Source organism: Zalophus californianus, chromosome 3 (genome assembly GCF_009762305.2).
Source record: "Zalophus californianus isolate mZalCal1 chromosome 3, mZalCal1.pri.v2, whole genome shotgun sequence".
Lineage (NCBI taxonomy): Eukaryota > Metazoa > Chordata > Mammalia > Carnivora > Otariidae > Zalophus > Zalophus californianus.
This window is the reverse complement of record NC_045597.1, coordinates 99,316,251-99,341,841: the sequence shown is the minus strand read 5'-3', so window position 1 is coordinate 99,341,841 and position 25,591 is coordinate 99,316,251. Positions and strand designations below refer to the sequence as shown.

Below are 25,591 nucleotides of genomic sequence, written 5' to 3'. Positions count from 1 at the left end.
CTCAGGGAGGTAATTAAGTTAAATGAGGTCATAAGGGTAGGGCCCTAATCCAAGAGGACTGGTGTCTTTATGAGACACCAGAGGTATCTCTGTCTCTGTCTCTCCATCTCTCCGTGCATGTACACAGAGGAAAAGCCAAGTGAGGACTCAGTGAGGAGGAGGCTACTTGCAAACCAAAGAAGTCTCACCAGAAACCAAGTCTACCAGCACCTTGATCTCAGATTTCTAAGCCTCCAGAACTGTGAAAACAGTAATTATCTGCTGTTCAAGCCGCTCAGCTGTGGTGTTTTGTCATGACAGTCATGCTGACTAAAATAAGGGGAGAACTGCCGTCAATCAAGTTGGAGAAGCAGCTGACCACGAGGGACCTTATGTTAAGGATGTTGATCCTTGACGTAACAGCCATGGGAAGCCATTTGGAGGTTTGGATTTGATGGGGCTGGGGCTGAGGACATCAGTTAGATCCCAGGGGCTGTGGCATGAGGAAAGACAGCTTAGACAAGGGCAGGAGCCGATGCAGCTATTCCTCCAGTGAGGATGCGTCAATTCAAGGTCTCTCACCTAGAGAGCACACTTTGGAAACAAAGTAGGAAAGGCATTCCAGAAGCTCATGCTCTTCCAAGGTGCTTGCAAAGGAAGGTGCTCACCAGAGAGAGGGCCCAGGTGAGGCTGAACATTTATCTGTTTACAAGCAGTGATGACCAGTCTTCCCTCCAGTGCTAAGAAGGCAAGGAGTAGAGGTGGAGAGTTCCAGAACAGCAGGGGAGGTGGACAGAAGGAAAAGGCAGTGAGAGATGATAGCATCATCCAAGTGGCAGATCAGGGGACCTTGTCTAGTGGGGCAAGATGGGGGTGCTTGACTTCTGATTCAATAATCTTCCTCTGTGCTATCTCCACTCACAAATGGCTTTTATTCTGAGTGGCTGTAGCATTAATAAGCTGAACACTTTGCTCGACTGAGGTTTCTGCTGCCTTATTACACTTTGGCAGCCCCCATGAGGCATGCAACTAAGACAGATGAACAGGCAAGCTAATGAATGGGGACTGGGATTCTCATATCCCCTTCCACGGGAACTATGCATCTCTCCAACAGAGAAATGAAATCTTTGAGACAGCCTGATTATAAAAATAAAGGAGCATTATTATATTTGTCTGCCAGGCTGATCACAGGACACTTGCAATTTATGGCAGATATCACAAATAGAAAAATACACGTGAAATACTATTTATTACAGCCACATCTACACCGATAAATTCTCTTCCAGAATAGAGGTGGTAACCCGAATACTTGAGGCAAAACTTTTTCCTGCAATATCCAAACATCTGAGTCAAAATAATATCTTACATTTAAAAATCACTAATTTAATTTTGGTGATATTTCCCTGCGAGACTGCACTGGCATAGGCCTTTACGACATAGAAATAGCCTTTGATAAGAAATTTACTGACATAAACATGATTGTAAGACCAGTTTTTTAAACTAGTCAAGAAAAAGCAACTACGGTTGACCACTGAACAGCGTAGAGGTTAGGGAAGCCAACCCCTACACACTCAGAAATCTGCATTCAACTTTTGACTCCCCCAAGACTGAACTACTAATAGCCTACTTTTGACCAGAAGGATTACCAAGAACAACCAGATAATTAACCCACATTTTATATGTTCTATGTATTATATACTATATTCTTACAATAAAGTAAGCTAGAGAAAAGGAAACACTATTCAGAAAATCATAAGGAAGAGAAAATACACTTACGGTATTGTACCGTATTTACTGAAAAAAATCCACAGGACAGTGGACCCACGCAGTTCAAACCCCTGTTGTTCAAGGGTCAACTGTATTTAAAATTCGTTTGGCACCTTAGAAGCGTTTTAAGGCCTCCATTTTCATGTAATCAGTTGATACACACTAGGGTATAGGGATTGATTTTTCAATTACTTATATTTTGGGGGTATGGTCTGCACACAAGGGGCAGAATTTCATGAAGTCAGAGACAGAGGAGCTAGAGAAACATGAATCACATGGCGAGCCACTGACAAAGGAAGGTCTGGCCAAATCAGACCAGTTAATCCTGAGAGAATGGAAAATTGACAAGAATTATGCCAGGAGAGGCACTTCAGTGAGGGTGATTTAAATAGCAAAGAATTCGGAGAAGCCCTTGGGAGAAAACCCTCTTTACCATCTTGCTGAGAAAATCAAACACAAAGGCGATCACGTAATTTTGTCAGAAAAATTATGCCCTCAAAAAAGGCTGCACTTGTGTCATTCTGGAAGAATTATTATGAGAATTAACATATCATCATATGCTATGTTTCATAAAATAGAAGACAAATTTCTTTCCATGATTTGCCCTTTTGTTTTTCATGATGAAGTCCCAATCAAACCTCTTTCCACATGAAATTTGGGACTCAATTCTAAGGAGCTAACTTTAACAGTTCTTTTTAGGTACTAACTGTCCTCAGATAAAGAGGACCCACTGTCACCATCTCAGCTGCCCCTCCCCAAACCCCCTGCCCTTTCTGACTTGCACACACAGAAGACATGACTTGACCTCTAAACCTGGGGTCTGAAACCCAGAGGATGCAATTCTTAGCTCATTCTCTCTGCTTCTCCCTGGCCACCCCACACATATCTAAATACACATCAACCTTCTTTTTGGAGCAGTCCATTATAGCAGCAACTCTTAATCTTTTTTCTACCCAGATACACATGATGGATGATGTTCATATTCAAGATATTCTCCTATGAGCAGCCCAAGTTGATATTGCAATTCCGGCCCTTACATTCAACAACCCTTTCCCTGACTCAGGAGAGCAAATCAGAATGCAAAGGGGTGTAATTATTACAGAGTTCTGAATCTTGTATGATGTTTCTTTAATTTTGTAATTTTACGGTTATCTGTAAAACTTTTTCTTTTTCATGACTACAGTGGAAAGCCAATCACTGCCTACAGATCTCTAGGAGTAACTGTAACCTCATCCCAACCACATTATGCTCTTGAAAGCTACTAATTAAAACTACACTTCTATCAAGATAGAGAGCTTTTGCACAGCAAAGGAAACGGTCAACAAAACCAAAAGACAACCGACAGAATGGGAGAAGATATTTGCAAATGACATATCAGATAAAGGGCTAGTATCCAAAATCTATAAAGAACTTATCAAACTCAATACCCAAAGAACAAATAATCCAATCAAGAAATGGGCAGAAGACATGAACAGATATTTTTTCCAAAGAAGACAACCAAATGGCCAACAGACACATGAGAAAGTGCTCAACATCAGTCGGCATCAGGGAAATCCAAATCAAAACCTCAATGAGATACCACCTCACACCAGTCAGAATGGCTAAAATTAACAAGTCAGGACATGACAGATGTTGGCAAGGATACGGAGAAAGGGGAACCCTCCTACACTGTTGGTGGGAACGCAAGCTGGTGCAGCCACTCTGGAAAACAGTATGGAGGTTCCTTAAAAAGTTGAAAATAGAGCTACCCTATGACCCAGCAATTGCACTACTGGGTATTTACCCCAAAGATACAAATGTAGTGATCCAAAGGGGTATGTGAACCCCGATGTTTATAGCAGCAGTGCCCCCAATAGCCAAACTATGGAAAGAGCCAAGATGTCCATCAACAGATGAATGGATAAAGAAGATGTGTATATATATACAATGGAATATTATGTAGCCATCAAAAAAAAATGAAATCTTGCCCTTTGCAATGACCTGTTTGGAACTAGAGGGTATTATGCTAAGCAAAATAAGTCAATCAGAGAAAGACATGTATCATATGATCTCACTGATATGAGGAATTCTTAATCTCAGGAAACAAACTGAGGGTTGCTGGAGTGGTGGGGGGTGGGAGGGATGGGGTGGCTGGGTGATAGACATTGGAGAGGGTATGTGCTATGGTGAGCAGTGTGAATTGTGTAAGACTGATGAATCACAGACCTGTACCTCTGAAACAAATAATACATTATATGTTAAGAAAAAAAAAGAAGAAGAAGGTAGTAGGAAGGGAAAAATGAAGGGGGGGAAATCGGAGGGGGAGATGAACCATGAGAGACTATGGACTCTGAGAAACAAACTGAGGGTTCTAGAGGGGAGGGGGTGGGGGGAATGGGTTAGCCTGGTGATGGGTATTAAGGAGGGACATTATTGAATGGAGCACTGGGTGTTATACGCAAACAATGAATCATGGAACAGTACATCAAAAACTAATGATGGAATGTATGGTGATTAACAAAACATAATAAAATAAAATTAAAAAAATAAGTAATTTAGTGATACCTCGGTGGCTCAGTCGGTTAAGCGTCTGCCTTTGGCTCGGGTCGTGATCTCAGTGTCCTGGGATCGAGTCCCACATACGGCTCCTTGCTCAGCAGGGAGCCTACTTCTCCCTCTGCCTGCCGCTCCCCCTGCTTCTGCTCTCTCTCTCTGACAAATAAATAAATCAAATCTTAAAAAATAAAGTAAAATAAATAAAACTACTCTTCTTTTAAACTTCTCTGTTGTTCCACTTTGAGTAGGGTGACGTCTGACAGCAGGCCAGGTATGCAACAGACACAAACTTGGGAGTCCAAGGACCCAGATGCCACACGAAATGTGAATAACTCCAAGTGAGGGTCAGAAAGATAAAATGAAGGTCTGGGAAAACCTCCGGAAAGAAAGGCTCATGTTGCATATCCTTAACATCCAAGGAATAAAGAGCCAAATGCAGCGGTTCCTCTATTTGGCATCAGGCAAGTTATTACCAGGGCCGTATTAGCCGTAACCCTGCAAAACGAAATAAAGCTGGTACTGGTTTCTCAATGAGCTGACGAGAGGCAAGAGACACTCACGTTTCCCAGAATGTGCACTTTTACATTATTGTTGTTTTTCCTGCAAACTGCATGAGAGCCAGGAGGCGTCCCCGCCTCTTTCTCTCCCTGATTTCCCAAGTTTTCATGATCCACCAAGCCCAGCACCTTGACCAGACTGAGGCACAAGAGCAAAAGATGCAGAAAGGAAAATTAATATTTTCTACATAGACTCCCTCATCTTGGGTAGATTTATGAATCTTGCTTCTGTTGTGCAGAAGTTAGCATTTTTAACAATGGGGGGGGGGAATCCTTGTTTTTTTATTGCCTCAAGAGCTCCAAAGACATCTTGTGCTATGTCGTCATTTACATTTCACATTAAATGCAAAATATGTTTGAAAGAAGCAAATATTTGTTTTAATTTGATACATCTGTTAACTGAAATGCTAAAAAGACAGCTAAACCACTATACTAAATTCAGCGATTTGTAAACAACTTATATATTCAGTTGTTCTGGGTTAAAAATGCCCCAAAGCCCAAGTTTTATGAAACCCACCAAGTAAATTGCATTGTATTAATCTGATGGAGGCAGGCCATGATTTCTTCCTCTTCACTCCATTAATTTATTTCCTAACTTGAGTTAATTAGTGCGGTTCCTATTTTTAAAAGCTCTTTGAAATTCATTGGGAGAGGGGGACATTTGCAAGAACTGCTTTGAAAACCCACTGCAAAGGAAATGAGCTAAAATACAAACGGTAAATTCCCCCAAGACATTATCGCACATTGAGCACCTGATTGCCAGTCAACAATCTTTATGCCTGGGCGATTAATACATAGTTGTTATAAGAAAGAAGGAGAGAACTAGAAGGAAAGAATGAGAGCAGCAGGGAGAACAAACTCATTCCAGGCAATTGCTAACTGGATGAGATGATCCCCAAGGTCCTATTCATCTCTAATTAAAGTCTGTGGCATTCCAATTTGATGCTACAAAATGAAGACTGACTGCATCTTGGAACAATACCCACCGGGGGAAATACAAAAAAAAAAAAAAAATACCCATTATCCAGAGAAATAATGATAATAACAATTAAAAACCTACAGAGATTGGTCCAACAGAGAACAAAGGTAAATCAATTATTTTTCCTCGGTCAAATGAAACCTTAATTCCTAAATTAGAGTGGGAGAGAGTACCCTGTACTCAAAAAAAAAAAAAAAAAAAAAAGGGCAGGGGGAGGGAGAAGGGATTCATTCACACTAACGTATCAATCCCTGCTAAAAGTTTAAGATACGCCTAAGCGTATACGGGGGGAAGAGGGAACTAGCTTTTCAATGAATGTTCAAGCCAATCTACTCTCCACTCCTTCCTGGACTACTCTGGGCAGCAGGGCGTGGGTGAGAGAGAGTGAGTTGGGTTGGGTGCCCTTCCCAAGTCCCCCAGATGTCCACACCTGCTACAGACTCCTTACTCCAACTTCCACAAAAACTGGCCCTAGGAGGCAGCACCACCACCAGCCTAATCGAGGTAGCACCTTCCTTGTCAAAGTCCTGTTTTGTTTCATTTTCCCTTCAACATGAGCCTGTGCGAGCCACCGGGAGCCTCTCATCTCCTGGCCCTGAGAATTGAGGTCACAATGCAGGAGCTGTACTTATTTGAACTAGATCTTCTCTCCTCTAAGCCTCAAATTCCTCCTCTATGAAATGGAAATATAAACCACCTAGCACAGCCCCCGATGCCGAGCAGGCATCCAGAAATCGCAAACTCTCTCTTCTCATTTCACACTGTACGGACAACGTCAAGTCAGCTATACAAATGGCTGGGACAGGACCAGGTTCTTTCCGTTCCTCTTCAAGCGCCTTCAGATTTTACTCTCATATCAACCCCCTGGTCCTGAAACCTGTTACTCAGGTTTCCCACACCAAAACAAACAGCACCATGATTTATTCCTTTTCCTGATGCCACACTGGAAAGGGCCCTGTGGACCGTGGGCTCCTTCCTCCCTGACACACAGAAGGACCCGACTTTAAATATTTGCACCACAACGAAAGTTTGGAAAACAAACAGCTTTGTCTGCATAGAGTTGAGTATTCTAGACGATCAATCAAGTCCCAGGAAGCTGGGACACCAGATTTTCTGGATCAGACAAACAGGCCGGCAGTCCCTGCCATGTTTCTCGGTTCTGATACAGAAGAGAACCACCACAGCAGAAACTCAAGCTCTGCCCTGAGGAGTGTGTGTCTGAGAGCTCCAGTTTCTTAGGACTTGGGTAGGTCACCCCCAGGGGAGTGTAGCAGCAGCCTGGAGAGTGTATGTTCCTGACAGCCTCGCTTCTCCCAAGGAGGCGAAAAATGGGAACAAGATCGAAATGCCTGAGGAAGGTTCTCCAGGGCAACGACGGGCTGGAGAAGAATGCTCCCTTTCATCTCCACAGAACTTGGTCCTTCTCAGAGGACTTTCACCTCTCCCCATTACCTAATTTGACCCTCACATTTCTCAGAATATTTAACTCCGTTTTACTCAAGATATTTTGTGACTTGCCAGGGTCATAGAGCGGCTGTTCTGGAACGCACCCAGACACTGACTCCTGGTCTAGTGCTCTTTTCACTGTAGCCTAAGTTCCCAAAACAGACACAAGAAACATTCAGAGGTTCAGATCCGTGTCTCTTCAGTCTCAGCAAGGGGAAGTGTACACCTTCAGGGCAAGACTTGTGTTTTGGAGGGGCACAGGCAGTGGCAGGGTGGGGGAGGGGGAAGCCAGCTCCCAGGTTGCCCTCCACCCAGGACTCACTCAGGAAGATAATGGTCTGCCTCCTTGCTGTCCTGCTTTCCTCGCTCTCCGACTTCTGGAGGTGCGCCGGCTGTCCCTTCCTGGCCAGCGTGCCCTGGCCGCTCCTCATGAGCACCTGCATCATGCTCCAGCACATGAAGGCCACGGAGACCAGGACCAACAGGTAGATGATGAAGGCGCTGAAGATGCTGGACTGGAAGACCGTCCATCGGCTGGAAAGGTTGGTACAGATGGACATGTTGGAAGTCTCCGGTTGCTCGTGGTGGCGAGTGCGGGAATGGTTGCAGGAGAGGCCCCGGTGATTGGGCACCTTCACCAAGGGGTACTCAACTCCCATGGCAAAAAGCAAAGGCAACGCCACCAGGGTGGAGGTAACCCAGACAAAACCAATCAGTAGCTTCACCTGGCAGGGCCCCGACACAGCCTTATACCTGAAGGGGTGGCAGATGGCAACATAGCGCTCAAAGCTGAGCGTCAGCACGTGCAGGACCGTAGCATAGCTGCAGGCCTCAAAGAGGAAAGTGTGAATCTTACAGGACAGGGCATGGCTGGGCGTGGTCAGGGGGTTCCAGATGATGCTGTAGAACTGCATGGGCATGCCAATGAGGAAGACCAAGATGTCCGAGCAAGCCAGGCTCACCATGTGATCCGTCACCTCCTTCTGCAAGTAGCCTTTCTTCCGCAGCACCTGGGTGACCCGAATGGTGACACTGTTCCCCAGAATGCCCACCACGAAGATGGCCAGGTACACCAAGGTGAGGGTGATTTTGACCCAGGTGGCCACCTCGAACTCGGGGACATGGGTGTGATCGATGACATGGGAGCACTCACCGCTGGGGCCCTGGTGTGAAGCCATGAGGACGAAAGCCACGCCACCAGGTCCAAAGACCTTCTCAACTTCCCGTCCTCCTCCTCCCAGCAGAGCCCAGAGTTCTGCGCTGCCACTCACCAAGGTGGGCCCAGCGCGGTCTCACAGGCAAACACCTGGAAAAAGTAACTTAGTATTTCTGGTGCTTTCGGAAACTTCCTGGAGTAGCCCAACCTAGCAAGGGCCAGGGAGGCGCCTGGGGGTGGAGTTTGGGGTGTGTGTGTATGAGTGAGGCGGGGAGAGAGTGGAGGAAGGAGGTTCTAATCGCGCGCGCGCGCGGAGTGTCTCCCGCAGCCTAACGCCGGCCCTTCTCCTCCCCGCCCCCAGCGCGCCCTCCCCAGACAGCCCTCCGCCCCCTTCCCGGCTGCCGGCCACTCGCCGGCCCCTACCCACCCTCCTGCAGCGCCCTCCCCAGAGCTGCTAGGGGCCGAGTGGTCAGAGATTAATCATTAACCTCGGCTCACTGTGCATGGCGGCCCCCGCGGCAGACCCAGGCCAGCCGCCGGGTTTGACTCAGCACGCAGGCACGGTCCCGAAATCAGATCTTGGCTCCGGCGCACCGGGCAACTGGTGGCCCCACCTCCCCCGCCGCCTACGCGGCCACAGCCGATCCAGCGGTGACCGCCTGGCCCCACGCGCATTCTGGGGTGGCTCGGCCCGCAGGAAGCTGGAGTGCGCTCCCCGACTTGCATGCACTCCAGGGCCGAGACCGGGAAAGGCGAACTTGCCCTCCCCTGCCCAGCTGTCCCCTCAAAGGCCATGCCACTGTCAGCTTGGGGCGGCTGAACCCGGGTGCCAGTCTCCGCGGCCAGCCAGTTGGCCCCGCCGCCCTGGGGGAGCCAGCAAGCGCTCGCCTACTTGGTGTCCTGCCTTGCGACAATCGGGGTGTTCCCAGTGCGCCGCTGGGCTGTGCGCGGCCTCACGAAGTCAGCCCCAAGCAAGCTAATAGCAGCCCCATAAAAGCCCTGCCTTTCTCCAAAGCCTGCCTCGTTCTAAGGACGGCTCTGCCCCGCCTTGCTGGGGAGGGACAGGAGTGGAGCGGCTCTCTCCTCTCCCTTGCGCTCTTCGGCGCAGGCCCTTCTCCCCACAGCGGACAAGGGGAGTGTTTTACTGGGGACAAGTGAATGGATAAGGATGTCACACTCCTCCAGGTTGCCCCTCACGGGAGATGTGTCCTTTCCCAGCAAGCTGCGACCAGGACATCAAGGCCATCCCAACAGGGACACAGCGTAAAAATGGCATTAAGGATCAGGACATTTTCCCTCTCTTCAGAGAGAGAGGAAAACCTCTAATGGGCCCATTTCAGCATCTAATTCCAAAATCATAGGTAATGGAGATGGAGCAGAAGGCTGTTCTATGCACTGTGGGGTGGTCAGCAACTATAAGCCCCCCTCCCCCAAAAGTGATGGCCAAAAATTCCTCCAGGCATCCCAAATGTCTTTTGGGGAACAAAATCTTCCCAGGTGGAAAACCACCACCTTGAAGGAAGAAATAGATCCCCTTTATGTGTCCACCCTAAGGGTCTAGCTGAGGTCCTGTGCTAAAAGCCATCCTTAAAATATCACAGCAACCACGCTGTGATGTGATAGTTTAAAAGATGAAGAAAATGGGGTATCCAGAGGATAGGTGCTTCCCCAAGACCATAAAAGAGTCAGCGAGGAACCAGAAAATTAGCCCAGATCTATCAAACCCTAAATCCACTCTCCTAACAGGGAGGGAATTCTGGGATCACCACAGGCGCTATAGAAATGAGTCCTGAATGATACACATAGAGATACAGGATTGTATTTTCTGAACCCAAACCTGGACACATGGTCTGAGGACCTCAGGGAATATCTGATTTTGACACTCTTTAGGAAAAAAAGGTGGGGGGACTGTATGGCCACTGGATCTTTACAATGAACAGCATACTCAGCTATGGTTATTTTCTCTATTTGTGCTCTCTGCATTAAATTACAAACTCCAAACCAAGAACTCTCTCTTCTCCTTTTCTGACACCTCTCCACAGCTCCCTCAATAGTATGTTTTGCCAAACCACCCCTCCATGTGTGCTATTTGACCTAGTTGCTGGCTGGGAAACTCATAACTCATTTCCTTATTATTGCACGGTGCTTAGCTAAATGACCTCCATGGCCTTAAAGCTGTCCCACAGAATGCACGGGGTAAGTGTGGACTCTTGGGGTTTTCATAACTGCACACCAGAGTCCTGAATGGATTGCTTTGCACAAGGTGCTTGTTGTTTGCTATCTCAGAGAGCCTGAGAAGAAGTTCTAGGAAGAACCTTCCCACCAGCAGCAGCAGCAGCATATATACTCATCCCCAGCCCTGCCCACTTCATTCTTCTCAATAGAAAACAAACTGGGAAGCTCACAAGTATTCAGTGTGCCAGGCATTTTCACGTAATTCATTTCTTTCAATCCTCATGAGGTTAGAAGGAGGATATCACTATCTTGTTTGCAGATGAAATGATTGAGGATCAGGGGATTAAGTGACCAGCCAGAAAGGGTCAGAGGCGGCATTTGAACTCAGGTCTGCCTGGCACTAAAACTCTTTCCACTCTGAAATACTCTCTGTGTGTGCAGCACGAGGCTGTGCCAGGCTGGACAGGGGCATGTTAGGGAAAGGATTTTTTTTTCTTCTCTCCCCAGCTGCAGCACGCCAGTCATCCTGCAACATATTCGATAAATGCAATTTGTTCGGCTCAGACAAGATTTCCATTATTTGTCTAATTTCTTTCATCAAAATTTTTGTTACCAAAGTGTGAACAAAGATTACAAATGCATGGCCAAACAATGACAATCAAGTTAATTAAAATTTGTTCCTTACAATGCAGACGGAAACATGCATTTTGAACCAAGGTCCAGGAGAATTAAATTTTCATTTCACCTTTGCTCTTCCTAAGATCAGTTAAAAACTGTTTGATGTGCTCTCACTTGTTGATAACAGACTGGTCTAACACCTGGCCTGGGTCTGTGTAATCTAGACTTTTTTTATTAGCATATTGTAGAGAGAAAAAAAGAAAAGGAATGGAAAGTGAGACAAAAGAATCCTTTAGGGGGGCGCCTGGGTGGCTCAGTTGGTTAAGCGACTGCCTTCGGCTCAGGTCATGATTCTGGAGTCCCGGGATCAAGTCCCACATCGGGCTTCCTGCTCAGCAGGGAGTCTGCTTCTCCCTCTGACCCACTTCCCTCTCGTGCTTTCTATCTCTCATTCTCTCTCTCTCTCTCTCAAATAAGTAAATAAAATCTTTAAAAAAAAAAAAAGAATCCTTTAGGTACCCTTTGATATCATCTCTCCTTGGGTCACTCTAGGGTCTTCAGAAATTTATACTCACATTTCACACATTCTAGGTGGCCTTTGAGGTCATGTAGGCTAGTGACTTTCATATGTTTTTTTGGTATTAAATCTCATTTTTATTTTTATTTTTTTTTTTTAAAGATTTATTTATTTATTTGAGAGAGCGAGAATGAGAGAGAGAGTACATGAGAGGGGTGAGGGCCAGAGGGAGAAGCAGGCTCCTCGCCGAGCAGGGAGCCCGATGTGGGACTCGATCCCGGGACTCCAGGATCATGACCTGAGCCGAAGGCAGTTGCTAAACCAACTGAGCCACCCAGGCGCCCTTAAATCTCATTTTTAAAATGAAATATTACACTGGCACCCAAAGTAAACACACACACACACACACACACACACACACACTTATGCATACATATATATTGCATTTTTATAAATTTAAATTATTTCAGATGCTCAAACTGTTAACATTTACTCAATCAACAATTTATACTCTAAAAATTAACACCTTGTTTACAAAGGTTAATGGTATAATCACAGGGACTATTCTAAGCTACAAGAAAACTTCAATAATTTTCAAAAGTATAGCACAGACAACTTTATTTATAATGCAATGTAACTAAGAAGTAATAATAGAACCAGAAAACTAAAAGATAAAACTCCAAAACTCCATCTAAGAATTTTAAAGAATCTTTGAAACAATTGTTGGTCAGAGAGAAAACTCAAACCAAAATTGCAAAATATGTAAAGAATATTAAACACAAAAATACTGCTTATCAGTAAGCCAAACAAATCCCAAAGTCACACAGAGCTAGAAGATGCTGAGGTTGAAACCAATGAGTGAAGACACCTCACTGAAACAAGCCTCGTAGGGCCATCCCTTACAAGTAGAACTAAATTAGCCACAGATCTTAACAAAAATATTGACTTCAGCTGTCTAATATGGTAGCCACTAACCCCACATTGCTAGTTATACTTGAAATATGGCTAGTCCCAACTGAGATGTGTTGTAAGCATAAAATACACACCACATATTGAAGACTTTCTATGAGAAAAAAATGTAAATTTGTTTTTATATACTGATTTCATGTTGAAGAGATACAATGACTATAGTGGATTGAATAAAATATATTATTAAAAATAATTTCATGTCTTTTTTTTACTTTTTTAATGTGGATACTAGGATATATTAAATTATATTTGGCTTGCATCTGTGGCTGACATATTTCTATGGAACAGTGATACTATAAACAGATAATGAAACAAAAGAGACAGTCCAAAAAAAAAATACAGGAATTTTGTTTATGATAACGGTGACATTTTAAATCAATAGGGAAAGATGGATTGTTCAATAACTGTTACTGGGATAATAGGTTAGCCATCTTGAAAAAGAAAGAAAGGAAGTTGGATACCTACCTGCATACTTTATTATAATAGAAATTCCAGGTGGCTCAAAGATTAAAGTCTTTGGATTTTAATCATTAAGGAAATCATTAAATAATAGAATAAAGCTCTAGAGAATTTTAAAAACTAAATTAGATTTTAATCTTATAACATAAATCCCAGAATCTATAAAGAAAAAGGTTGATAAACTTTATTTCATTAAAAATAAAGTTCTGCAAAGCAAGAAACACTGAGTCCAAAGGTAAATGTCAGATTTCAACAGATTTTTCTTTAAAAACTTGGTAAGCTGATTCTAAAATCTTAAATGTTAAGAGCCAAGAATGAGGGGTGCCTGGGTGGCTCAGACGGTTGAGCATCTGCCTTCGGCTCATGTCATGGTCTCCAGGTCCAGGGGTCGAGCCCCATTTCGGGCAACCGGCTTGGCAGGGAGTCTGCTTCTCTCTTTCCCTCTGCCTCTTCCCCTGCTTGTGCTCTCTCTTTCTCTATCTCTCTCTCTCTCATGAATCTTTAAAAAAAAAAAAAAGCCAAGAATGAGCAAGATACTCTTAGGTGAGAGGACTTGCTCTACCAGATATCAAGACTTACTATAAAGCTATAGTTTATAAGGCAGTATGGTGGGTACCTGTGTGGCTCAATCGGTTAAACATCTGCCTTGGGCTCAGATCATGCTCCCAGAGTCCCAGGATAGAATCCCCTGTCTGGCTCTCTGCTCAGCGGGGAGTCTGCTTCTCCCTCTGCCCTTCACCTCACTTGTTCTCGCTCACTCTCTCTCTCTCTCAAATAAATAATCTTTAAAAAAATATAAGGCAGTATGGTTTTGACATGGGGATAGACAAAGAAAAGAATGATACAGAAGACATAACATAGAAATAAGTCTAAAGGTGAATGGACAGGATTTATGACAGAGATGAAACTAGGGCAGTGCGGAAGAGATGGTCTTTTTCATTGGTGTGGTAGTTGATGACTCTCTGAGGACTGAAGGTGAGAGAATGCCCTAATTTGTAGCATTTGTCAATATCCATGGTGCAAATAGTCCCAGCATGGCTTATTTCAGGCTACACAAACATTAAAAATCTTCTCACAAAACTCCTGAAATTTTAACAATCAACTCTTATGAGTTCCAGGACACCACTCAATAAATGCTATTTGAGACAATTGAGGATCCATTTGGATAAAATTCATTAAGAAAGAAGACAGACAACCCAATTTTAAAAATGAGCCAAAGAGATAAACAGGCACTTCACAAAGAGGAATCCAGATGGACAATAAACAATGAATAGCTATCCAACCTCTTTAGTAGCCAGGGAAATGCAAACTAAAACCACAATTAAATACAACTGCACACCTACAAGATTGACTAACGTTCAAAGATGACCAGTACCATCTGTCCATGGAGCTCTGAAACAATGGTGACTTGTACATTGCACACGGGAGAGTCAGTTGGTGCAACCACTTAGGAAAGAAGTTTGGCAGGGCCTACTAAAGTTACATATATACGTATCCTGTGACCCAGGAATTCCACTCCTAGGTATATACCCTACAGTTTGTGTAACCAAAATGCATATACAAGTGTATGTATAGCAACATTGTCAGTCACTAACCCAACCTAAAAAATACCTAAATGTCTATCTATGGAAAAATAGATAGCAATATGCAGCATATTTATATAAAGAGCTACTATATAGCCATGAAAATAAATAAACAATTGCTTCAAAAATAATGTGGTTGAATCTAACAACAATAATGATGCATAAAAGAAGCAAGTCAATGGGTGCCTGGGTGGCTCAGTTGTTTAAGTGACTGCCTTCGGCTCAGGTCATGATCCTGGAGTCCCAGGATCGAGTTCCGCATCGGGCTCCCTGCTTGGCAGGGAGTCTGCTTCTCCCTCTGACTCTCCCCCTCTCATGCTCTCTCTCTATCACTCTCTCTCTCAATAAATAAATAAAAATAAAAAAAAAAGAAGCAAGTCAAAAAGAATAAATATGTCCACTCACATAACATTTAGACATAGATGGAAGAATAATATTGAGGGCTATTATATGTTATATGGGGATACATATAATAAAACAATTAAGCAAAAATGTCATTTCCATGAAGAGATAGAGGTCACCTCTTGTAGGATGGGGAGGTGCATGACCTAGAAAGGACTTGTGGAATGGAGGTAAGAACTTCCAAGTGCTGACAATACATATTTTATTTTTTTTAAAGATTTATTTATTTATTTTAGAGGGAGAGAGCACACAAGTGGGAGGGGCAGAGGGAGAAGAAGAGGAGCCCAACTCGAGGCCTAATCCCATGACCCGGAGATCATGACCTGAATGAAACCAAGGGCCAGACACTAAACCAAGTGTGCCAGCCAGGTGCCCAGATATCTATTTCTTAACCTGGGTAGGAATTACATGATAGTAATTGCACAATTCCTTGCTTTATGATTTTTTATTATGCAGTTATTTATGTCTTATGTTTTATGAGTGCTATATTTCATAATATTGTAAAATAAAAATTTTTAAAAAGGAAGAATATCCACACAGCCAATTGGATAACTTCAGTCAAGTTTGCTTTTCATCCAGTAGGGTGACAGTGTCACAGCCAGAACACTCTCAAGCGAAAACAGTAGTAATAAGTTATATGATTAAACACATACTGTGACCAGACACTATGCCTATTCAATGCTCAAAATAGTCCTGCAAGTTGCGTGTCATTATTCCTATGTACATGTCAGTAAATCACCCATCAAGTGCCTCCTTTCCAGCCTACCCAGACTTGGTCTATGTCTGCAGCCTGAATTTCTTGCATTCCTTGCAGTGCTCAATATCTAGATGCATGTAGGAGCAATGACAAGTTGGACCCTGAGAAGTCATTATCACATAACCTGAAGATTTCCTCCTTCCTTCACCTCTGGAATGCCATCTGGCAAACAGGATCCAGCTTTCTGGACCACAAGAACAAGGCAGAGGGAGGCTCTGTGAAACATGTATATCTTTATGGAGGCTTCTACTTTCACAAAATCAGAGGGTTGAGGTCCTGCCCATGGACATGATGGAATGCTTTGTCACCTCAATACATAGGTGAGGCCTCACCAAGAGGCTCCAGATTTCTGGGAAATTACGTTCTCTCCTTTAAAAACATTTTGTGTGTTAGGTTCTGTGAGAGTACTGGCAATTCTGATGTATCTTTGGCCCTCCACCTCGTTCATGTCCTCCCTGGGGGCTATGTGTTCCCAGCCCCTTGGAGATTACTATACATACATTAGAAATGCCTACCAAGGCCAGAATGCAGAGAGCTTTGCTTTGACCCTCTGTAAATCTGTTAAAGATGACATAATCTCTCCCCTTCCCAATGCACAGATGGCACCACAAGATCTAACTAAAGGGAAGCTGTCAGTTTGGAGTGTGCAAGACCTTTGATCTCACTACAGTGCCCTTCTGTGTGTCCCTTCACTCCATAAAACTGTGGACTAAGGTCCAGACTTTGTGGAGAATAGTGTCCTAGCTGCCTGGATTGTTGCCCACCTACAATCCCCCCTGTCAGTAAGTTACCCTGAATAAAATAAAACTTTGTGTAAACAGTAGAGAGCTGCTTCATTTTCTGGTCTTGAAGGGCCTTCTCAGTGTGGGGGATACTTTTTACTGCCCCTCCGTCACCTAACAGGTTCCCTCTCTTTTCCCATCTGGAAAAAGTGATTAAGAAAAGAAAATTTATCCCACTGGTTTGGGTAAGCTGATGAGTTATGGTTTTGGTTTAGCACATACCTTTTTTCTTCCTTTAACTTGGATATTTTGAGCTCATTAGAATGGGCTCCTTATCTGTAAGGAAGTCTCCCTGTTACCTGTCAGGCTCTTCATCCCTGGGAGGTGGGATAGAGTGGCCATTCAATCCAGGACCATCCAGGGGGAAACAAGTACCTGTGTAGTCATCCCCATTTCTCCCTGCCGTAGATTTTTGCATAGTTTCTACAGGCCAATGCAGACTAGAAAATGCCTACCCACCTGGGAGGCTCCTAGTTGCATTCCCTGCAAATTGCACGCTCAGAGCACAGGGAAACAGCCCTGCCCCAGCTTTCCGTGCTTCTCCCATATCCAAACCCTATGAAGAAACAAATACCTCCAGACCTTGATGTTTTTATTTTAAAATACTCCAAGAACAAACTATCTTTTCTTGGGTAGAACTATTTTTCCAGCTCGTTTAGGCAGAAACCTTGCAGGTCCCCAGCCCCAGTGATTGTTCAGGGATATCGCGATTTTCAACCTTGATGAAAATTACAGTGATGTCTTTTGATAAAGTAGTCTATGAGCCAACAGCTCTTGCTATGTAAACTGACATAGATCAATTCAGGACTGACATCCTATTCATCCATGGTCTCTTCTGAGAACACTATAGCCATGGTGATTAAAACAACAGACTTGGAAGCCCAAACCCTTGGGTTTGCCTCTGGGCCCTTCCATGCATCTTCTTTATGCCTTAGTTTCCTCACCTATAAAATGCAAATAACAATAGCATTTATCTCCTGGGTTTGCTGTGAGCTTTGAAGGCATTTACATAAAGAGTATCTGGCATATGAACCTGTATTGGTACCAGCTCTTGTCAAAGGAACAACATGGTGCCGTGGCTAAAAGCCTCCCTGCCTGGGTTGGCATCTGCTACTCCCTAGTTGTGTAACTTTGGGCACTTTTCTTACCTCTGTGCCTCAGGTTCCTCATCTGCCAACTTGAGGAAAAATAACCATACACACCTGAAAGGGCTGTTTGCAGGACCAACTGGCATAATATAGGTAAAGCTCTTAGAACAATGCCAAGCACAGGGAAAGTGCCAGGCAGGAGTTAATTATCATTAATGTCATGTCCACAGTCCATTAGTGGTTGCTGTTCACACTGTGGCACCTGGGGCCCAGCAAGGTCCTGAGGCACATTCTAAACACTCCAAGTTTCACTGTGGTGTGAGCTAGGATTATCTGAGTGCCAAGTACATCTTACTGAACTCCATTTGAATGAAATCAACAGATAACCAGTTCAGCAGATCCTTTTTAGAAAGCACTGTGGAGAATATAAGGCAGGAAGACAGTCACTTCTCTAAAGGGGTTTATCTGCAAGTCAAGCCAGGAGCACATAAATTGTTAGCTATCCTAAGACAGCAGTTGCCAGCTTCTGGGTGGTGGCAGCAAGTGCTACAGATACTTAAATGTGGCATCTGTCCCCACAACAGAGACAAGTGTTGTCTCTGAAACTCGGGATGCCCATATGACACATGGGGAATCCTTGCAATAGCCAGGTATTTCACGCAGCAGAAAGTCCCTGTTTTGAAACAGACCACACAACACACAGAATTTACTGAACAATAGGGACCCTGAATTGTCCGGCTTTCATCTTCACTAAATATGAGCTTCGTGTGGTCTGAGACGTGGTAGCAATTCAGTGGCAACAGATCAGCATACACATGGCCTTACGAGGCCTTTTCTAAGTGCAAAGTGAAACGGCCCCTGTGAGAGGGATTCCAAGTGTGACCCTAGTCACGTTGCCCTCTGTGTGTGCTGGTGGAGTTAATCGGCCTACTTGACGGGCTTCAGAATAGGCAACACCTGGTGGTCAAGTCCCCCTAAGTGCAGGTTTCACTGTAAAGCCTTCCGGTGCATTAAAAAAACAACCAAACCAATAAACAAATGAAAAACACACTGATTTCCTGAACTGACGTCAGCTACTCAAAGCCACACTTCCTCATTTTCCAAAAATGCAGACAGTCCTTGTCCTCCAAGTGACTCTACTTGGCGCTGGCGACCCCCGTGCTCCCAGCTGTCAGACACTCATCGTCTCTGCCTTTAGTGCTTGCAGCTCATGAGGAAAGTGATGGTTGGATTCAAATGTACAGAAAGGAAACAGCTGTGGGAGGCAGGGCCAGCTTAGGCAGTTGCCCCAAGCATTTTAGCTAAATTAACCTGTCTGCTGGTTGATGTCTACCTTCCTCCCTCAGCTTACATTATGGATGAAATGTGCATTTGTGGGGCTGGCCAGCACTGTTATTCTTGGGATGTTGTTTGTTCTGAGTTCCCAACTTGTGAACACAAGCCATTTCAAGTTGGGACCAAAAGGAAAGACTTTATTATTTATAATAACTTCCCCTGTTCTTACAAGCATCTTCTCTCCATTAGGGAACGTCTGCAGTTTGACAAATATGAGGAAGAACAAACTCTCTCATGATCCCTTCCAACAACTGTCTTACAGCAATAAACAAATTTCCCACTGTTGCAAAGGGGAAAGTAAAAATGAACAGAGGACAGAGGACATTAATCCAAAACTCAAGTAGCAGCTCTTCCCCATCTCTGTCTCAGAAAAAACAATCAAAGCAAATTATATCCTTATCTCTCACCCTTCAGGATGGCGACCTTTCAGAAGGAGAGACCAAGGCTCTGGATAGAAACACCTAGTAGCTTAGGATCTATGACTATGAAAATTGTGTTTGGTCTGGATCCAGCATTTCCTGGCAGATGGAATCAACACTAGGCATTACATGTTCTGTAGGAATCGACACTATAAGGTTGGCCTCTTTGATCTGGTGGGCAAAAAGCCCAGAGTCAATCTGGTTGTGCTCTGACAGTTTGGTACTCAGTGTTGTCACCAGTATATTCCATTATGGGCCACCTCATTATCACCAGCTCAAGTGTGCTAGAACGTAGGGTTTTGTACCAGCTGGAGATAGGCAAGAAGCCTGTCCTGTCTGGTCTGATTTGCCATTATTGCTTGCTTAGGCAGACAGGGGCTTGTGTCTCATGTACTGAGGAGCATTCAAATGCAAAGTCCTGACAAGTTAGGAAAAAAAATTTTTTTTAAAGATACATGAGATGCCCTTGCTGCTGCCTATAAATCTTGCAGGCTTGCTGGGGATGATGAACCTACACAGGTGCAACCCTAGAGGATAATCAGCAACCAGCAAATGAATCGCTCCCAAAAGAGGAAAAGAACAAACTCTTTAGTATAACGTTCAAGATCTGTTCTAACCTGCCCTCACCCAACTTTTTTTTTATTATGTTATGTTAGTCACCATACAGTACATCATTATTAGTTTTTGATGTAGTGATCCATGATTCATTGTTTGCATATAACACCCAGTGCTCCATGCAGTACATGCCCTCTTTAATACCCATCACCGGGCTAACCCATCCCCCCACCCCCTCCCCTCTAGAACCCTCAGTTTGTTTCTCAGAGTCCATAGTCTCTCATGGTTCATCTCTCCCTCTGATTTCCCCCCCTTCCTTTTTCCCTTCCTTCTCCTAATGTCCTCCATGCTATACCTTATGTTCCACAAATGAGTGAAACCGTATGGTAATTGACTTTCTCTGCTTGACTTATTTCACTTAGCATAATCTCCTCCAGTCACATCCATGTTGATGAGAAAGTTGGGTATTCATCCTTTCTGATGGCTGAGTAATATTCCATCGTATATATGGACCACATCTTCTTTATCCATTCGTCTGTTGGATAGACGATGTGATATTATGATGTGACTTATTATAATGTGACTACCACTTTGTCCCCTGAGAGGTGGGGTCTAGGTTTCCTTTCCTTGCATCTGAGTAGGGACTTGTGATTGCTTTGACCAACAAAATATGGCATAGTGATGCTATGTGACTTCCAAGCCTTGGTCAGCAAGAGGATATAGCTTCCTCCTAGCTCATTCTCTTTAGAATACACATCTTGGGAGCCCTGAGCTACCATGAAGAAATGCAGTTGCCCCAAAGCTGTCATGCTGGAAAGACCTCACAGAGAGACGGCATAGAATTAGAGAGATGTCCAAGGAGCCCCAGCTACTTCAATCCCCAAATGTTTGAGTCATCCCAGCCCAACCACCAGTTGAGTGAGTGATCCTCCAAACGATTACAGCCCCCAGCCTTCAAACTACTCCAGTTGATGCCAAGTGCAGCAGAGATAAGCTGACCCTGCTGAGCCCTATTTGAATTCATATTCATGATCGAAATAAATATGTTGACGTTTTAAGGCATTACGTTTTGGAGTGGTTTGTTATGTAACCACAGAAAATGGGATACCCCACATCACAACACTGTACTCTAGCAAGAATGGATTGCTGACTGAACCCAAAACCTAGTAAGTACTTAACAGTGAGCTCTGCCCATAGTACACAGCAGCTGTAACAGATAGAGCTGGGGAAGGAAGCAGAGAAGAATCATCTATATCTGTTTCAGGCTTCTTTAGCCTAGGAAGACTTCCAAGAGACACTGAAGTTATGGTTGGCATTAAAGGCTAAAGGAGAAAGAGCTGGAAAGGAATTAACATTACAGATGATGCTAGGTACTCATGTACTAGTATGTATTCCCATTTCCCTTTCCAACAAATTTCTGGGTTCTACAATATCATCCGCCTGCAGAACACATGAAGGGCTAGACTTCAGTTAACTGAATTTTCCTGACTGGTCCAGGTTTCCTTTCTGTGAGGCCATTACAACAAAGTGTTCTAAGTTCTACCTCCAAAAGGACTTAAGTTTTTATCTTACAGATGCTGGGAGGTTTTGTTTGGAGGATCATGATCACTATAATTATCTGTGAAATGGGTTTGGGCAAACAAAGCAAGGAACTCATGGGGGTACCCACCTTGGGCTGTGTAAAGTTAGTTTCTCTTCATCACTCAGGAGCGACACCCCACTGCTTGATGATGAGGCTATTTTGTGGCCACTGGAAGGGCCAGCTGTCAAAGAAGACTGCTTTTCTATAGTAGCCTCAGCTCAACATGTGAACACCTCTCTCCCCAGTGCTTCATCTTCCCTCTTACCTTATTCTACTTTACTTTTCAACTATTTGCTATAGAATACTCCCTAACTGGAAATTTTCTTCAAAAAGCCATTGATAACTAAGACAGGAAAGTCTTGGCATTGTCATGAATGTGTCAACAGAGGTATTCTGGGGTAGGAAAGAAAGAAAAAAAAAAACAACACAGGTATGGAGCAAGACTGCTCTGGATTTGAAATCCAGCTCTATGATCTTATCCTGGGTTCATAACCACTGTCATCCTCAACTTCATCATATATAAAATAAGAGTAATACCTACTTCAGAGAAATGATGTAAGAATTCAATAAGGTATATAATACATAATAGCAGGCACAAAACCATAACACTTACTAATTAATAGTTCTTTCGTTTCCTAAAAAGTGAGAATGACTTCCTAAGAACTGGGTGGGGACTCAGGTCATGCTTAGAGAACCCTGCAGCATGGCAGACATGGTACCTGCCACACCCAACATCACACTATAATTGAGGTGTTTAGGAATGTAGTTGTAGTGATTCTCAATGCATGGATGAGTGGTCATTGAATAAACTGGGTGGGCACTAAACTCATTCCTTAGCCTGGCCAAAGATCCATGAGGCCCTGCCCATTGGAGGAATAATGAGCCAAATCAATGAGATTAGTTCCTTCAGAATCTGAACCAAATCTCTGAAGGAGGGAATAAGCCAAGACATGGAGAAGTAGGAATGCCAAGTAACGGAGACCATGTGAGCCATAAGGGAAAGATGAATCCACTCTAGGAAACAAGAAACCATGGATGGAACCACCCTTTTTCTTGCTTATGGTAGCACTGTTTCCTAGCACTAAGCCCCTTTACCCTCAGTTGGCTTGAAAAGTCTGTTTCTTGGAACTAAAAAATCTTTCACATTTATTCTATTTTTTTAAGATTTTTATTTATTTATTTATTTGAGAGAAAGAGAATGACCAGGGAGAGCGGCAGAGGACACTGGGATCATGACCTGAGCTAAAGACAGATGCCCAACCGACTGAGCCACCTATGCGCCCCAAAGATTTTCTTTATTTTACTTGAGAGAGAGCACAGAGGTAGAGAGAGCACAGAAGGAGAGGGAGAAGCAGACTCCCCACTGAGCAGGGAGCCCAACTCAGAGCTCCATCCCAGGACTCTGAGATCATATATATTCTATAACATACCTTAATGGAGGGGAATAAAGTTTGCTCTTCTCTTTGGGAGAAATGGGGTGTGCAATTTAGAGTAAGCACTCACTATCTGAGAGGTATGTGAGTAAAAAGACCTGAGGCCGCCTAGGCTACCACCCATAGGAAAATATCTATCAGTAGAGCAAGAATACGATTCACTTGTTACAGAAGCATTGGGTAGTGGATGTTTATCAGGTTTTGTTCTGACTCAGCACATGAACTTCCTTCCCAGTCCTTGAATTCCCCCACAGTGTGGATTTGGTTGTGGGCAGAGAACAGCCAATCATAACAGAAAGATCACCTTTCTTCCCAAGCCCTGGCACTGAGAGTGTGGGCACATGGCCTCAGATCAGACAGCTGAGGTCTCATAGAAGGATTCTGAATCTCAAATGAATGGCAAATACATAAAAGGTTACCACTGCATTAGATGTGCTGTGGCAGCCATAGATAACAGGATTGGTAATTGGATTGAATGCCACAAGAGAGGTTACAGTGGGAGCTGTGTTCAGAAGCAGTATGTGTACACTGAGCAGGTGGGTTGAGGATTAGCAGGGTGTATAATTACACAATTTCCCATTAGTATTATTTCTTCTGTCTTCCCTCCCTTGACTTTTCTCCCACGAGCTACCAGCCATCCTTCCCATAAATTATTCCTTTAATGCCTAAGTTATCCATGGTTGGTTTCTACTGTTTGCAACCACAATCTTTTGACTGATACTTATTGCAAGGAAAATAAACAGTTGGGATGGGTATTACAGAAGGCATGAGGAGAGGTGAGATTGTAGCTGGGTTTTGTGCTCTTAAATTTTAGACCTAACGAATGAAAATGATGGACTGGCTGATTACTGAGGCCTAGCCTGACATGCAGAAGGGATCAAAGAGAGAAATATTATGGGAAAGTCTACCCCAATCCCACTGTAGCGGATGCTGTGATGCATGACCCAGGTCTCCTTCAGAACAAAGGCTCTCATTTCCCCAGTTACCAAGAATGTCTACTGCAGATGGATGGATCACAACTGCATCCTCTCTGAGATTCACCTCAGCCAAAGGCAAAGGCATGGCAATGCGTCCTCCTCAGGGACAGTTCACATCCAACAATTGGTCCTGGTCTCATTTGGGTAAAGCTCTAAAAGATTCCTCCAGCTTCAGACCCTCTGTGGGATCAGCTGAGTGTTGGATACCATGGCACCATAATTTAGCTGCTTCCTCTGTCCAGTTGGGCTTTCTTCTCCCTCCCACAGGTCTTATTCCTCATACAATTCCACTCCATTCCACTTCCATTGAATTGACCTTTCCAGGAAACCCAAAATAAGACATCTCCCTACCCCATTTCAGAAAACACTTTCCCTCTTCTTTGATAGACAGAACCACGACTCTTTTCCAGCATTGACACCAGTGATATTATGACATGCAGCCTCTCTTTCAGACAGGTTATTTGGCTAACTTGTTCACTGCCTGAGACTAAATCTGACACCATAGCTCTTTAGTGCTAGTCCCAGTGGAAGTAGAATATCCTGGGTAACAAAAGGCTAACCCATCAAAGAATTGGACTAATTTTGTTTTAAACCTATAGAATACAGTTCTACCACCTATCACACACACGTCTATGCTGGGAAATCATGTGCATTTGTACTGTAACTTTTTTGTTCACCTGGGGTAATTATACTACTGTATACATAACAAAAATAGCCACCATATGTGAAATCCTATTACTTGTAGCAAGCACATTAATAGATGCTTTAGACATATTATCTCTAATAGTTTTAATGATTTTGCACGAAGTTATTTTTACCAGTGCTGGTAAACCAACTCTCAAAAAAAAAAAAAAAAGCCATGATTTGTACCTTTTGCCAATTTCTATGGTATAAATATTCCCACCATGACTTATTTCAAGCCACCAACATGATGTCACAGAAACTAACCCTGTGATGTGATTGAATGTAGAATAGGGAAGAGATGCCAACAATTGGCTAGTATGAGTCAGCTCCAATATACCTTCATTACATCCCTTTAGCAGATGATGGGTCAGAGGTTCAAAGAGTCTCCTTAGGGTGATTTCACTGGCATAATATAAAACTCTGCATTGCCTTTAAAAATAAGGAAAAATTAATACCTCACATAAAAAGAAATCTGGAAGCATCTCACTTCCAAGAATGGTTAATGTCCCTCTTCATATTCATCTCTGAAACCTGGAATCTTTCCATCTTTCTCTGCTGCCATCTCAGAATGCTGGCTCAACACCCCTAATGGCCATGAATGGCTGTCTCGGTTCCATACACCTAGCATAGACATGACAATGTCCAATAAGAAAAAGAAACGGAATAGTTTCCCCTTATGTATCTTTTTTATGTCTCTTTTTTTAATCAGAAAAAAAATCAGCACAAATTTCAGTACCGGTTTTAATACCTGTGTATTTCACCAGGCTCAGAACATATATACTGGCTCACACAAGGAGAAGATAAAATTTTCTTTCTTTGCAAAAGAAGGAAAAATTT

The 25,591-nt window shown here is 43.7% G+C and overlaps 1 protein-coding gene across 2 annotated transcripts in view; it reads right to left on the bottom strand.

Moving 5' to 3' along the window:
- Positions 1–8,610, bottom strand: part of GPR39 (G protein-coupled receptor 39) — a 198,729-nt gene extending 190,119 nt beyond the window's left edge. The window contains exons 1-2 of one of the 2 annotated variants that reach the window (XM_027589497.2): positions 8,417–8,610; positions 7,586–8,273 (exon numbers count right to left, since the gene is read on the bottom strand). In XM_027589497.2, coding sequence (XP_027445298.1) covers positions 7,586–8,228 — 643 coding nt within the window. In that variant the 5' untranslated portion in view covers positions 8,229–8,273; positions 8,417–8,610. Of the gene's footprint in view, positions 1–7,585 lie in introns of both variants that reach the window. The other variant, XM_027589496.2, reaches the window with a different exon arrangement.
- Between the last annotated feature and the right edge of the window lie 16,981 nt (positions 8,611–25,591).